The sequence below is a fragment of the Elgaria multicarinata genome, chromosome 15 (assembly GCF_023053635.1).
Source record: "Elgaria multicarinata webbii isolate HBS135686 ecotype San Diego chromosome 15, rElgMul1.1.pri, whole genome shotgun sequence".
Taxonomy (NCBI): Eukaryota; Metazoa; Chordata; class Lepidosauria; order Squamata; family Anguidae; genus Elgaria; species Elgaria multicarinata.
In genome coordinates, this window is record NC_086185.1 from 6,726,996 (window position 1) to 6,740,869 (window position 13,874).

At 41.6% G+C, this 13,874-nt stretch overlaps 1 protein-coding gene and 2 non-coding genes across 4 annotated transcripts in view; all 3 read left to right on the plus strand.

Annotated features, from left to right (window-relative positions):
• Positions 1-13,874, plus strand: part of PABIR2 (PABIR family member 2) — a 137,655-nt gene that overhangs the window by 2,082 nt on the left and 121,699 nt on the right. Inside the window, exons 3-10 of one of the 2 annotated variants that reach the window (XM_063141869.1) lie at positions 1,738-1,794; positions 3,530-3,573; positions 3,653-3,707; positions 3,915-4,016; positions 5,796-5,884; positions 7,485-7,549; positions 9,528-9,624; positions 11,483-13,607. In XM_063141869.1, the coding sequence (XP_062997939.1) occupies positions 1,738-1,794; positions 3,530-3,573; positions 3,653-3,707; positions 3,915-4,016; positions 5,796-5,884; positions 7,485-7,549; positions 9,528-9,624; positions 11,483-11,633 (660 nt within the window). In that variant the 3' untranslated portion in view covers positions 11,634-13,607. Of the gene's footprint in view, positions 1-1,737; positions 1,795-3,529; positions 3,574-3,652; positions 3,708-3,914; positions 4,017-5,795; positions 5,885-7,484; positions 7,550-9,527; positions 9,625-11,482; positions 13,608-13,874 lie in introns of those variants that run through there. The other variant, XM_063141868.1, reaches the window with a different exon arrangement.
• Positions 1,319-1,455, plus strand: LOC134409423 (small nucleolar RNA U109). The gene has a single exon (XR_010026184.1). It is a non-coding gene; the product is annotated as a small nucleolar RNA U109 (small nucleolar RNA).
• Positions 7,898-8,031, plus strand: LOC134409424 (small nucleolar RNA U109). Its single transcript, XR_010026185.1, has one exon. It is a non-coding gene; the product is annotated as a small nucleolar RNA U109 (small nucleolar RNA).

Consider the following 13,874-nt stretch of genomic DNA (forward strand, 5'->3'; position numbering starts at 1 on the left):
TTGATAAGTGATACTGTGAAACACTCTAGTGTGTTGTGAGAGAATTACTGGTGTGCTGCAAGAAATAAACTGAATATTTGCCCGTAGAAGAGGCTGGCCATTGATTCTGACCCTGCTTCCTTTCAGTCAGTATCCATTGAAGTGGGATAATTCTACATGTCTCCACATTGGGTATGATTTGATCAGTTAATCACTCCCAGTGCAGAAACAGTAGAATCATCTTCCATCAGATAGAACATTGACTCCTGCAGAGATGTGGGGTGAGCTCTTCTGCGCATTGATGTTCTTATTTCAACATACAGTTCTTATTCTAAAAGTAAACTCTTTCAGCTGTAAAAGTGAAGTATGGCTTCAAATTTTAATTCAGAAAAAAGGGCCATAGATATCAGAAATTTGGGAAACACTGAGGTAGAGAAGGTGGGCGAAAGGATCGTGGTTTCTGAATGACGTTTGGCAAGGATGAAATAGCAAGAATATCCAGAGTAAAAACCAGGGACGTCAGGATATCATGGCTGGCTCAAAACCTCCTGAAGTTTGCTCCCAGGCCACTGTGTTCTGCAGTTCTGTATTTGCTGTTCTTTACAGTTCACTTGGGAACACTATTGTTGGAAAAGAAAATTGCAGCAGCTTTTAGAGCCTGTTAGATCAAAACACACACCTGTTGTTTACTTGATTTTTCCACGGAATCAACCTAGCATAGCGGTACGAGTGGTGTGCAGGAGGTGTTGCAAGACTGAAGTTATTCTTTCAGAGAAAGCAATGGTGCTTTGTTCTCTAGCTCACTTCAGATACAGCCCTGTAATTATTTTACAGTTTTGAGAAGCTTGCAGTTTCTAGGTCCTGTGAACAAGCTTTTAGTAGTTTCATTAATAGTACTACAGTTAAGCCAACATGTGTGGGGGTTTTTTTGCTGCAGGATTTGAATTAATTTCAGTTTCATCAATAAATATATGAAAAGTCATTTCTCTAATTGTAAGATTCTTTCATCTCCTATAGAACAATATTTTGCTTCTGAAAACATAGAGTAGTTTTTGTGCCTCAGTATTAAGACTCTAAAATGCGCAACATCGGTTTTTTTTTTTTAAAAAAGTCATATATCTTGAGGTTTGAAATACTAAGCCAAATCAGGTTCTTTTGCATACTAGTGAAGGTATTTTCAGATTTTATAGTGCTTAAACTATATAGGGTAATGCCTCTTACTTTGCAGCCCTTTTAGGGCGCAATCCTATGCATGGGAGGGAATGGTGGGAGTTGTAGGACTCTATTCTGTCAAAGCATTCATAAGGTTGCACCCTCAGATGGTGGAATTTGGCTTCTCCTGCATGATGGAAACGGTTGTTCTTCTTTCCCCCAAGGAGAATGAATATTCCTTCAATGCTATAAAAACTTAAAAGAGTTTTCAGGGCCACCTGCCTTGAAGTAAAGGCTGAGTGGTAGTATATTTCTCTTACATAAAAATGGGCAGGCCATATATGTATAATAATCCACAATTTTGAGTGGTGTCAGCTGTGGAAGTGGTGATTTTTCTTACTGTAGACCTGAGGGTTTTGTTCCCCCATTGATTTGTAGAATGAATTTCCAAGCTCCGTAGGCACTTATCCAATACGATTTTAACCAATACAGCTCATGTTCAGTCCATCACAAGGTTCAATGCAGGGTTCTTGGGTGAGGGTCAGCTTTAAACAACACCAAAGTAAAGTAATTGTAAGTTCTGAAATACATGTATGTTTCTTCCAGCTGATATCATCATCCCCAATTCGCATCCCTAGCAGCCGACTCCATCAAATCAGAAGGGTATGTAACATTTCACTTCCTTAATGGGTACCATCTTTTAAGTGCAAGTTCTGTTTCCTCTGAAAATGGCACACTGGGGTTCTTTGCTAACTTTTTACTGCTTCAGCATATGCTTGCTATAATGGTGTTCAGTGACAGAAATCCCTGATCCAGCTTACCCCAAGAGTCCTACTTCTCAGAAGCATAAATATTACTTTTACGAAGATTAACTTGTGTAAATCAGTGCCAAATTTGAAGTTCCTGTTTGCAGGCCTAGGGGAGGGAAGTGCTGCTGGAACTGGAATGTTCCTCCTCTTTACATCTAAGAGCTGAGCTATATGGATAGCAAAACTATATTGTGCTTTCTTCTTCTTCTTCCACCTTTTTCCCAATACTGGGACTCAAGGCGGCTTTACAATTAAAACATGTACAGTTAAAATAGAGATATACAAAAATTAAAATATAAAGATGCTACAATATTAAAACGTTTAAAAACATTTAAAATACAAATAACAATTTTAAAAAATCCAATACGTTGTTGTTGTTGTTGTTGTTGTTATTATTGTTATTATTATTATTAGTATTATTAGTATCCCACCTTTTGCCCAATGTTGGGCCTTAAGGCAGCCTTACAAAGTTTAAAAAATACATTTGGGGTGGGGTGGGGAGAAACAAAACCATAAACGTTTAAAATACACAACAAAATTATAAGTCCATTAACATAGATGGAGGGACAGATTATTCTCCAAAGGCCTGCCAGAACAAAAAAGTTTTAGCCTGCTTCCGAAAGCCCATCAAGGAGGGAGCCAGCCTAGCTTCCCTGGGAAGAGAGTTCCAGAGCACCGGAACAGCCACCGAGAAGGCCCTCTCCCATGTTCCCACCAAGCGCACCTGTGAAGATGGTGGCACTGAAAGAAGGGCTTCTCCAGAAGATCTTAAAGCACGGGCAGGCTCATAAGGGAGAATATGTTCTTTCAAATAACCTGGACCTGAGCCATATAGGGCTTTATAGGCCATAACCAGCACTTTGAATTGTGCCTGGAAACAGACTGGAAGCCAGTGGAGATGTTCTAACAGGGGAGTTGTGTGCTCCCTGTAACCAGCCCCGGTCAACAATCTGGCTGCAGCTCTTTGAACCAGCTGGAGTTTCTGAATACTCTTCAAAGGCAGCCCCACGTAGAGCGCGTTACAGTAATCCCTTAGTTACGGGATGTAACTAAGGCATGAGTCACCGTGGCCAGGTCCGACATCTCTAGGAACGGGCGCAGCTGGCGCACTAGCTTTAACTGTGCAAATGCACTCCTAGCCACCGCCGAAACCTGGGCATCCAGGCTCAGGGCTGAATCCAGAAGTACACCCAAGCTGCGGACCTGCGTTTTCAGGGGGAGTGTAACCCCACCCAGCACAAGCTGAATCCCTATTCCCTGATCTGCCTTTCGACTGACCAGGAGCGCCATAAGCAGAGGTCCCACTTTGGGGCGCAGATAAGTTATTGTAGGCTTGAAAGCGAACATCTTGGGAAAAAGAGTAGGCTAGAACATATCTTCTTGACAGTTTATGTTTTCTGTGGAGGCAGCCAGTTCTTTATATAAGTAGCATTCAAACCCACAGCCCTTCCCCAGTTTTCTGCACCATGCTGTTCTGCAGACCATGCAACTCAGCCCTAATTCTAAAGATGCTGGTTGATATAGGAAGTTATATTCTGCTGGGAAAGAAGTCATGACGAGCTAAGACATGAATTCTTCTACTTCTCCAGGAGGAAGGAGTGGATTTGATGAACAGAGAAACAGCACATGAAAGGTGGGTGTAACTAGAATGCTGTAAAAAAGCAGCCAGACTTGTCCTGTTGTAGCCACTGATGAGCCTTTTTGTGTTTTAGGGAAGTGCAAACAGCAATGCAGATAAGCCAGTCATGGGAGGAAAGCTTGAGCCTGGTAATCTATTTACAGATGCTTAATATTTTAATTCCACCCCTTCACTTAACCAGTGAACTTAATGGAAAAGAGTGGAAATAGCTTAATTGGAATGTCCTGTGAGTCCTACCAATTGGCCATGTTACTTTTCATCAGATTGTTTTGTGGCTCGCCTTCTAGAGCTGCTGCGTGCTGTGAGGCTGTAAACATGACGCTTTGTGTTCTCAGAGTGACAACGACTTGGACAAATCTGAAAAATCTTCATCTCCAAAGAGGATAGACTTCATTCCTGTTTCTCCAGCACCTTCGCCTACAAGGGGTATAGGAAAGGTATGCCAAAGTGTTCTGTTGATTTGGGAGTTGCAAAAAGATTTAAGGGTATTGAATATTCATTTCCCAAAATAATAATTTTGGTATGCCTGAATTCAGTTGGTCTTGGGTCAGTGGCCCAGTCCAAACGCAGAGTTAAGCCAGAATTCTGGAGACTGCTGTCTTAATATTAACAAGCTATGTACACTTGCTCAGTCTGTCCTTGTCTACTCCTGCTTTGCTCCTCCCACCAGTAGGAGCAGCTAAACCACCCAGGAATGGAAACCTTAGTTGGTGGTTCAAACTACAACTGCTGGGTTGTTGTGCCCCTTACAAGCCAGAGATTGTAAATCAAAAACAAACCTTGCTTTGCAATTGTGTCTTATCAGGAGTGCAACAAGCCAGGAGCCCTGATTTGGTGACACACTAAGTTTTCAATTTCCGGTTTAGCCGCTCCTCATGGCAGGAGGAGCCAAGCCGCAGCGAATGGGCTGTACACTTGTGTCCAAACGGGTCGCTGTCTCAGCTTAAGCTTCTGGTTAAATTAGGTTTTCTGTGTACTAGCTCATGTGTACTGGGGAAGAAAGTAATATGAGAGTACCGGCATGATCCATGGCAAATGAGAAGTCAAACTCCTGTGTGTTTACTTGGAAGTAAATGTCACTGAATTCAGCAGGACTTATTCCCAAGTAAGGGAGCATAGAATTGCAGGCTAAATGATCTTGGCCAGAATGGGTTTTGTTGTAATTGCAAAGAAAGAGCGAAAGATGGCAGTGTTGGATTATTTTCCCATGCAGGAACTAAACATAGTGCTGTTTAGTTATGGAACAAGACATGAAAGAGAAAACAAAAGATGCTTGTTGTGGCTACATCCAGTAGCTCTTCTTCTGGCAGTCTTAAGCTTCTCCATAATCTGTTTGTTATAAGGACCCATGAATAACGTCTTTTGAGCCTATGAATCTACCTTTATACCAAGTCAGATAATTGGTCTATCTAGTCCAGGATTGTCTATTCTGAGTGGTAGCATCTTAGAATCATAGAATAGCAGAGTTGGAAGGGGCCTACAAGGCCATCGAGTCCAACCCCCTGCTCAATGCAGGAATCCACCTTAAAGCATCCCTGACAGATGGTTGTCCAGCTGCCTCTTGAATGCCTCTAGTGCTTCCTGAGGTTCTCCACAGAGATCCTTCCCAGTTCCACAACAGAACTCTTTCAAATACCTTTAAGCATTTATTAGAAGACAACAGAGAGAAGGCTCTCAAATCATGACTCAGGGGAGACTTCCAAGAGTGAAGAACTAACAGAATAATTATACATTAAAAAGAAGCTAACTTTTCAGTGCTTTAGTTGCAGAGATCTAATGTGGGGGTGGGGGGCAATGTCTGCTAAAAAAAAATTTCTCCGATCAGAGCAATGGCTGAATAAGATTTCCAGCAGCTAAGGACAGGGCTTCAGTCCCAAAGAGCATTCTCTCCTTCAAGTGAAAGCAAGAGGTAGATGCAGAGGGCAACTGTGTATAAATGTGGACCATGCTAGGAAGGGCACTGCTGGTTAATGTCTGCCACTGCTGCTGTGTTGAATAATTGAAGCTTCCTTGACTACCAGCGATAGGATAGTAGAATGAGTGGGTAGACTTTTTGGCACAAAGCTTTAAAAACCTGCTGAAATAAAACCATGCTTCATGAGGGTGTGAGTGGGGTATTGCTTTTTAAGTGAGGTTAAAAAACCGGATTTTGCAAGGTTTTTTTAATCTCAAGTATCATTTTAAATGCCTTTAAAAATTGTGCTTGTGTTCCCTAGCAATGTTTCTCTCCATCCTTGCAAATGTTTGTGAGTAGTAATGGATTGCCTCCAAGCCCTATTCCCAGCCCTACAAGGAGGTTTTCGAAGTAAGTCAATACGTCTGAGAAATAAAGTGCTTCTTAATAAACAGTTTGACTGTTGTAATATTCACCACTACATGGTCTATGCCAGTGAATGAAGTTGGTGCCAGCAAATCGGTTGAGCGTTGGGAACTATTTGTGCATAAGTTCCATTAAAATTAACTCTAGTTGCATGTTCACTTCAATAAACCTTGTACAGAAGTACCTAATAGATTGTGTCCATAGTCCACCCAGACATGGCCTGCAAGTCGTGTTAGCTTCAAGACAACCTAAGTGAGTTCACGCACACCTCCTAAGCCATGTTACATAGAAATAAAAGGCAGGGATATCATTCCCTGAAATGAATGACATCAAACTTTTTCTTAGAAGTGTAATGGAGCAATACTTACAGAGAACTGCTGTCTGTCTCTTCTTAGAACTTTGAGTTAGTGTCCCCAAGGATGTCTGTGTGGAGTTGGAATGATCTGAAATAGGATACATGTTCTACTTAATCTCACAGAAAAGATTGCCCGAGGTGTGTGGGCTTTTCCCAGTACCATAGCTACTCAGAATGACTCCTTAATATTATTGTTAAGGAGTCCTGAATAGCTATAATATTGGGGAGAGGAGGTGATAGTTTGCCTTATAGGGAAGTGGAAGCCCGGTACCGAGTTTCTTCCTTTGTCCCTAGCAAAATGCTAAAGCAGTTAGTTTGTCATTTTGCACTTCACCCCTGTCTTGAATCTGGATGGGGAAAGCAAATACTTTATTTCCATTACTTATAAATGGCTCCTCTATCAGAAAAGCTACAAAGCATATGATAAGTAAACTGTGTTGCTAGCTTAGCCTGGCAGATGCCACTACGGTTTCTGGCAGCCACTAAACATAGTTGGCAGGTAAAGCTAGTAGAACAGGAATACATGATGAGGATGGGCAACGTGGCAAAAGTAAAAATGCACAGGTGAAAACTGCATGTGGTGTTCCAAAAGGCTCACAGGGTGGAGGTATGAGTTCAGCAAAGCAAAGATCTGGAAATCTGGCTTTGTTTCAAAGTAATATATTTAATTAATAGGTCAAATGTCTTCGAAGATGTGTTGAGTGTTAGGCTTACAAAGACTGCAACACCCAGTTTTGGTAGGGAGATTAAATTTGCCTTCAGTGTTTTATTATCAAAGGAGGTTTGAAAAGGCAAATGGGGTCAATTATAAAAGCTAAAGCAACAGGAATAGCGAATTCTTGAGTTGCCACATGTTGTGAGGAAGACTTGCATGCCAATGTGTGTTCTTGGTTTTTCATTTAATACCACTTAGACCAAAGGGAAACTGTTTCATACATGACTTTTTTGTAAAATTAACAGCTTCGGTATGGGAGATATCTTTGGTCAAACTCCTCGTTAGGCACATTGAGACTGAAACCCTTTGGTTAACAATATTACATTTCCTTTTGGAGCTATAGGGAACCCCGTGAAAGACAGATGTTTATTCTTTATAGGGACTGTTGGAGCTTTACTATATAGGATTACAGCTTTAAAAACACATTTGCTTTAAAGTAGTGCAAGTGTGTGCTTCCTTATAAGCCTGGAAGCATTTAACATCCTAGAAAGACAATAATCCATCTTTAATTTTAGCAGGAGGAGCCAGAGTCCAATCAACTGCATCAGGCCCAGTGTTCTTGGTCCTATAAAAAGGAAAGGTATGTGGTGGTACCCACACATTTGTAAATACAGCAGATGCGAAGCAATATCATTATATATTTGCTATGGGATATGATGATAGTAATATATGACAGGCTAGGTCCAGTTGGAGTCAACTTTTCTTAATCCTTGAAAGGATGTCTCTGTCCTTGCTATAGAGTTCTTTTCTGAGACTCATCACTGCACTGCGATGATGGCAGAAGACTGCTAAGAATTTGAGATAGGACTTGACTTCTTTCCCCAGTGTGGTAATCTCAATATATAGGTAGCAAGAGTGAGATTTGTGTGGAATTTGGGGGGACACGTTGAAATATCTGATTCACTGAATGGTATTCTCCCTGGCGCTTCTGCATGATGGAAGTTCATCATTCTTCTGTTTTCCAAGCAGAATGACTATTCCTTCAATGCTATAAAATGAGGAGTTTTCAGGGCCACCAGCTTTGAAGTGGAAGTTGAGTGGTAGTATATTTCTTCAACATAAAAACACAGAAGAATTTGCATGCACCATATCCCATTGTCCCAGTGTTGCTGTAAAATCAGCCTTGAACAAATTCAATCAGACCAGGGGCGGGAAAGTCTTTGATCTTGGCGAGCAAGAATGCTTGCTCAGGGAAGGAAGTTGCATTGCAGCAGCTAAATGAGGAGCGATCCTGTTCATTTGTTCTAAGTGGCAACTGCAAGGGTTTCTTGCCTTCTTGTTCGGGGAACACTCTAGATCTGATTGGTGGGCTGAGCAGGGAGGATGTTGCCACGCTCTTCACTTTCACTCTGGTGCTGTTCTCAGTTCGTTTCTCTGCCGCTCCATATGCAATGTTGCTCCCCTCCCCCAGCGTTATCCTTCCCTGGAACGCAGCAGTAGCTGCTGACCCCAGCCTCCATACTTCACCCTGATTATACTCCTTCCAAATGCCTCCCAGTCAACAAGCTTCTGGGCTGCTTCTTTCCAACTGCAGGTAGATTTTTTTTAAAAAAAGAACAAGGAGCGTTTACTTTTAAATTAATTGGCAAGGTAGAGAAAGAATGCAGAGGGCAAATTTCCCTTTTACTTCACTCAACCTTTCTCCATTTCCCCAGCTCTACTTGCAACTTCTTTCTTTTCCTCCCCTTTTCCATAACAGAAAGATCCTCCCCCCGCAAATAAAGTCCACCTTTGCTTTCTTTTCTCCTCTGAACATTGATTTATTATTATTATATTTATTTGTTTCCTGCTTTTTGCCCAATACTGGGCCTCAAGGCGGCCTTACAAAATTTAAAACATATACATTTTAAACCTAGGAAAAGAAATGTACATTTTTTTAAAAAAAATTACAATATTAAAACATTAAACGTTTAAAATACACAACAATTTTACAAGTCCTTAACATAGATAGAGGACCAGATTATTCTCCAAAGGCCTACCGGAACAAGCAAGTTTTTGCCTGCTTAGAAATAAAAACAAGACTGGGCGTGAAAGGGAGCTGCTGCGGGAAAGGAAGAAAAATGTGGATTTCTTTGGGAGAGAGGGACAGACTGCCTTTTTAACTCTGGTTTTGAAAACATGCTTGATGGGTTTTCCTGGGTCTTGTCAGGGAAGTGGATATATTGTTTAATTTTTAGAAAGAGACATGCAGGGAATTAGGTTTATAGGGATCAATGCTATTAGCCCTTAATTCTGTGAAAGGGGTAGACAACAACTTCAGGGTGGGAAGGGTAAGTCATATCTTCAGAGACTCTTCTATGATATTGTTGCTGACTTGTAGCAATAACTTTTGGCTGCTAAGCCCAGACATAATTTGTGGACCCCTGTATAAAATAGAGAGGTGGAATGGGTGACTCTTTCAAACACTTTGCTAAATTAATCTAGCAGATTTTATTGTGTTTAACACCAGAACAAGACATCTCCATTGACAAAACATGTTTCTGTTAGGTGAACTTTAAGGCTACTGAGTTTAGAAAGTTTCCTCCGCAAATCTAACAAAATTGGCTTGATTTCCATAGGTGAAATGGAAACTGAAAGCCAGCCAAAGAGACTCTTCCAAGGAACCACTAACATGCTTTCTCCTGATGTGACACATCTGGCAGACCTCAGTTCATGGTAAAAGTAACCTTAACAAGGCCACCAAAACCACCAAAGCAGACACTGCTTATTTCTCACATCTGCTTTAGGGAAGGGCTATAGCTCAGTGATAGAACACATGCTTGTAAAAAGTCTCAGGTTCAATCTCTCACATCTCCAGGTAAGCCTGGGAAATACCACTGTCTGAAATGCTGAAGGGCTTCTACCAGTCACTGGCCACAATCACACAAAGCACTAAGCCAGGATTCTTTAGAATCATGGCTTATTGTTCACAAGCAAGTTTGCTGGTGCATGTTCTCCGATCACTCCCACTTGGCTGCTCCTGCAAGTGGGAAAAGCTGAATTAACCAGGGCCTTACCTTGGCAGAAAAGTGTTACATCCTACTCTAACAAGCTTGGTTCTGGAAGCAGCAAGTCAGGAGTCTGGATTTTGGCTATAACAATGAGCGTTTCAGCCCTGGTAAATTCATGGTTAGTTTAGCTGATCCCACTTTCAAAAGAAGCCAAGTGGAAGCAAATCCGCGTGCATGAACATGCTCATGAATGAGAAGCCAGAATTCCGTTATGGCATTTTGTGCTAACATGTCCAGTGTAGACATTACTGACTGGGGACACAATCCTATGCATGTTTAGATGGAAAAAAAGTCCTACAATTCCCAGACAGCCGTGGGTGAATGGTCAGACCCTGCAGTTAGCTTCCTACTGTCATGCATCCAGGGACATTGTGGCAAGGCCTTTGCCAGCCCTTGGCTGACCTGTCATAATGTTATAGACGTTCTAACCTATCAGGGAACTAAGCTGCTAACAATTAAGAATGCCTACAGTTGAACTTGTTTGAAGAAAGCAAAAGGCCAGTTTGGCTGGGTAAATCCTGGAGATAGGAGGAAGTACACGGGACAGGTTGAGGAAAATGGAACTGGATTGGAAGAGGTCCTAGGACAGCGGTTCTCAACCTTCCTAATGCCGTGACCCTTTAATACAGTTCCTCATGTTGTGGTGACCCCCCAACCATAAAATTATTTTCGTTCTCCTCTACACGATCCATTGTCATGGGATGGTTTGCTAATGAAAATAATACATAACAATAGCTTTAATAATACAAAAGATGATACATGACATAGTTCAGTCAATGCAGTTTCTTAAGACCATCGGAAATATGTGTTTTCCGATGGTCTTAGGCGACCCCTGTGAAAGGGTCATTCGATCCCCAAAGGGGTCCCGACCCACAGGTTGAGAACCGCTATCCTAGGAGCTATGGAAGAGGAAGGGCAGCATCAGACAGGGTCCCTCCGCTTTGTTGGACCCTTTCTTCTGAAAGAATTCGGTGACAGGGAGACACGGAAGTCATTTGACTTCAGGAAGTGATGGTGGTACTTACTGCTGTTTATGATGTGGTCTGAGGACTATTTAGCTTTAAAAAGGCCGTAAAGACAGCCATGTTTTTTCCATACAGTGTCCCTGAAAGTAATGATATGTCTTGTAGCATCGTTCCCAGGGACATTAGCCAGCCTCTTTCAAAGCACGCAGCAGCTGGGCGGTTGCTTGAGCATTCAGCTTGTCTTTTTAAAGCTAAAAATGAAGAAAAAAGCCCTTGGAACACCTTGTAAATAATAGTAAATGCAATATCCTCTTATTCCTAAATCCGCCTTCCCTCCTGAGCTATGGGAAGACTTTTTGCCTCCCTTCCACCCCAGCCCTGGAATCCAGAGCAGCAGTGTGACATGGCAACTCTAAGGGGACGCCAAGGAACAGGAGGCAGAGGGGTGGCATAGGCTGAATTTCACACGCTCATGTGTTTTCCTGTGTTTTCTTTAGCTTGAACTGTTTTGTTGCATAAACATGATTAAAACACACGGGTTCCCTTCTTTGTCCCCAGTTTGTCTTCAGATATTCTTGACGGGAGCACAAGCAGCGTCAGCTCTTCCTCTGACTCTTTGACCAAAGGCAGCTGCACCACGGAATCTCCCGCTGCCTGCTCCAACTCGTGTTCACCTTTCATCTTAATGGATGACCTTTCACCCAAGTGACTTGACCCAGCCATCAGCTGATGTCTGCCTGTGCTGTTCCCTTGCTGTACACCTGTACAGAACACCTTGTGGAATTAAATTCTTGAGGACGTGAGGATTTAAACTCTGAGTGGAAGTATCGTAAACTTAAGCCTTGCCAACTTCTCCAAGTGGTTTTGATTATCCTTCTTAATGGACATATCAGGCCACAGAGATGTCTGGTTTTGCTGATTTTTTTTTTTAAAAAACAACAAATTACTTTACCAGTATCTGCTCAGATCATACTAACTTTGCTTTCAAAGAAACTGCATACACTTTTTAAAATTCCCAAACAAGCACCTAATTTATATTAGTGTTAGAATTGTAGATGGAAAATCTGTTGCTGTTGCTATCATGATCACTTGTTCTGGAGGTAAGAATGGTGGTTACAGAGTTGTTGCAAAATCTTCACTGTTTGAGATACTTTTTAAAAAAGTAATGAACTAGATTACTCTAGGTAATGTATTTAGGAAAAATAAAATTTAAGTGTTTCTGATGGGCAATTGGTATATTGTGGGGGGGGGGGGAAAACCCATCACACTTAAAAGATAACTACTTTAAAATAGGGAATTCCCCCCCCCCCCTTATTTTCCTGTTGCAGCCTCTCTTTTGTCTTTCCCAAAGATGGGGGAAAAGATTTTTGAACTGTCGTTTATGCTTCTGGTCAATCGCTGTGATGGTGCTGGGAGCCAAAAATGTTTGTGGATGGTTGTTTTTTTTGTTTTTGTTACAATTGAATGCTACTGTAGCTCCTTGTTTTGGCAATGGGAGGGGGATAAACCAGCTTTTCATGACACACAGTTAACTCACCTGCTGCGTCTTCTAACCCAGACTGCTTCAAGGTTGTGTTGGATTACCACCGTAGTTCAAAAGTGTCTTCAGCCAAGGGGATGCAAGGGGCATGGTGGCAGTTAATAGCCACAGTTGTTTAGGCTATATCATGTAGACCTTATCAAGCATTCGGTGTCTCCTGTGGCGCTGAGATGTGTTTGTGCCTTAGGGGACATAGTCACAAAGTGGAGGAATGTAAACCAGAGGGGACTGGGTGGGGGAAAAGGATTTTTGTTGTAAAGAGTGCTTGTATCAGGTGCTATTGCCACTACTGCTTTTCCTTGGCCGCTCCTTGATCTGCTGAGGGGGTGGGATCCTCGGAGCAGTCCCAGCTGTTCTGTGATTGCGCCAGATGGCAGTGTATCCTTAGAACAGCCCCTTGGGCCTGCCTTAGAGAGAGCAGGCCAATAAGCTAACCTTAATTTTCATAAAGGCTTTACTGTTCACTTGGATGCTAGCTCCACTTATAGCGTGCCGTATCGTAAGGAGCTACATGTAAGCTATGAGAAGTAAGTCTGCTGTGTGCCCTAGTTTAATCTGGGGTTCAGCAAGTGATTTATTTCTCATAAGATCTAACCGGGCTTAAAAAATAAATAAAAAAAGAGATCCATTTGTAATCTACTGTGTTATGCTATTTATTATTTATAACTGTAAAAAAAATAGTCTGGTGATGACTTATAGTATTTTTTTATGATTGAAACCCTTTTTTATGTTCCGTGAGTACTGGCTGGTCTGTATTTAATAGGCAACGTTGTCTGCCAGAAATGTACGCTTCCAGTTTTGAATGTTTGTAAGTAATTCAATGCTCTTATTGTCAAAGTACAACTTCTGTTTTTTGTCCCCGTCCCCCCCTCTTTTGGTAAGATAATAGCACTGAATTTGACACGAGACTGTGCTAACCTGTAAAGCACATGATCTCTGGCAATACTTGTCTGGCTAAGAACGTGTGGGGGAGAAAAAAAAGAGGATGTTTGGCTCTCCATACTTAACGTTTTGCTTTTGAAAGTGTTTGTTTGGAATTGTAATAAATACCATACTTGGGCCAGTTGTGCCTCTCTTACCTGTATTACTATTCTTGCTGTGGAGAGTTAGTTTCCCCACTTTCAATAAATGTGCATATTGTAAAATACCATCCAGTGGCATCGTGTTTTTTTTTTTTAAAACAGAGTTGTTGTGAGGATAAAAAAAAGTTGGGAAAGAGGAAAAAAGATGGGACATACATTTAACAATAAATGTATACCAAACAGTGCACAAACAGCCCATAGGTTCTTTTTAATACACAATTTTTATTGTGTAATTTCAACAACAAAAAGCCCCCAGTTGCCTTACAGTTAAAAATTGCCTCCTTCCAGATCCCTCAAATTTCTTTATCATCATCATCTACAAGCAGAC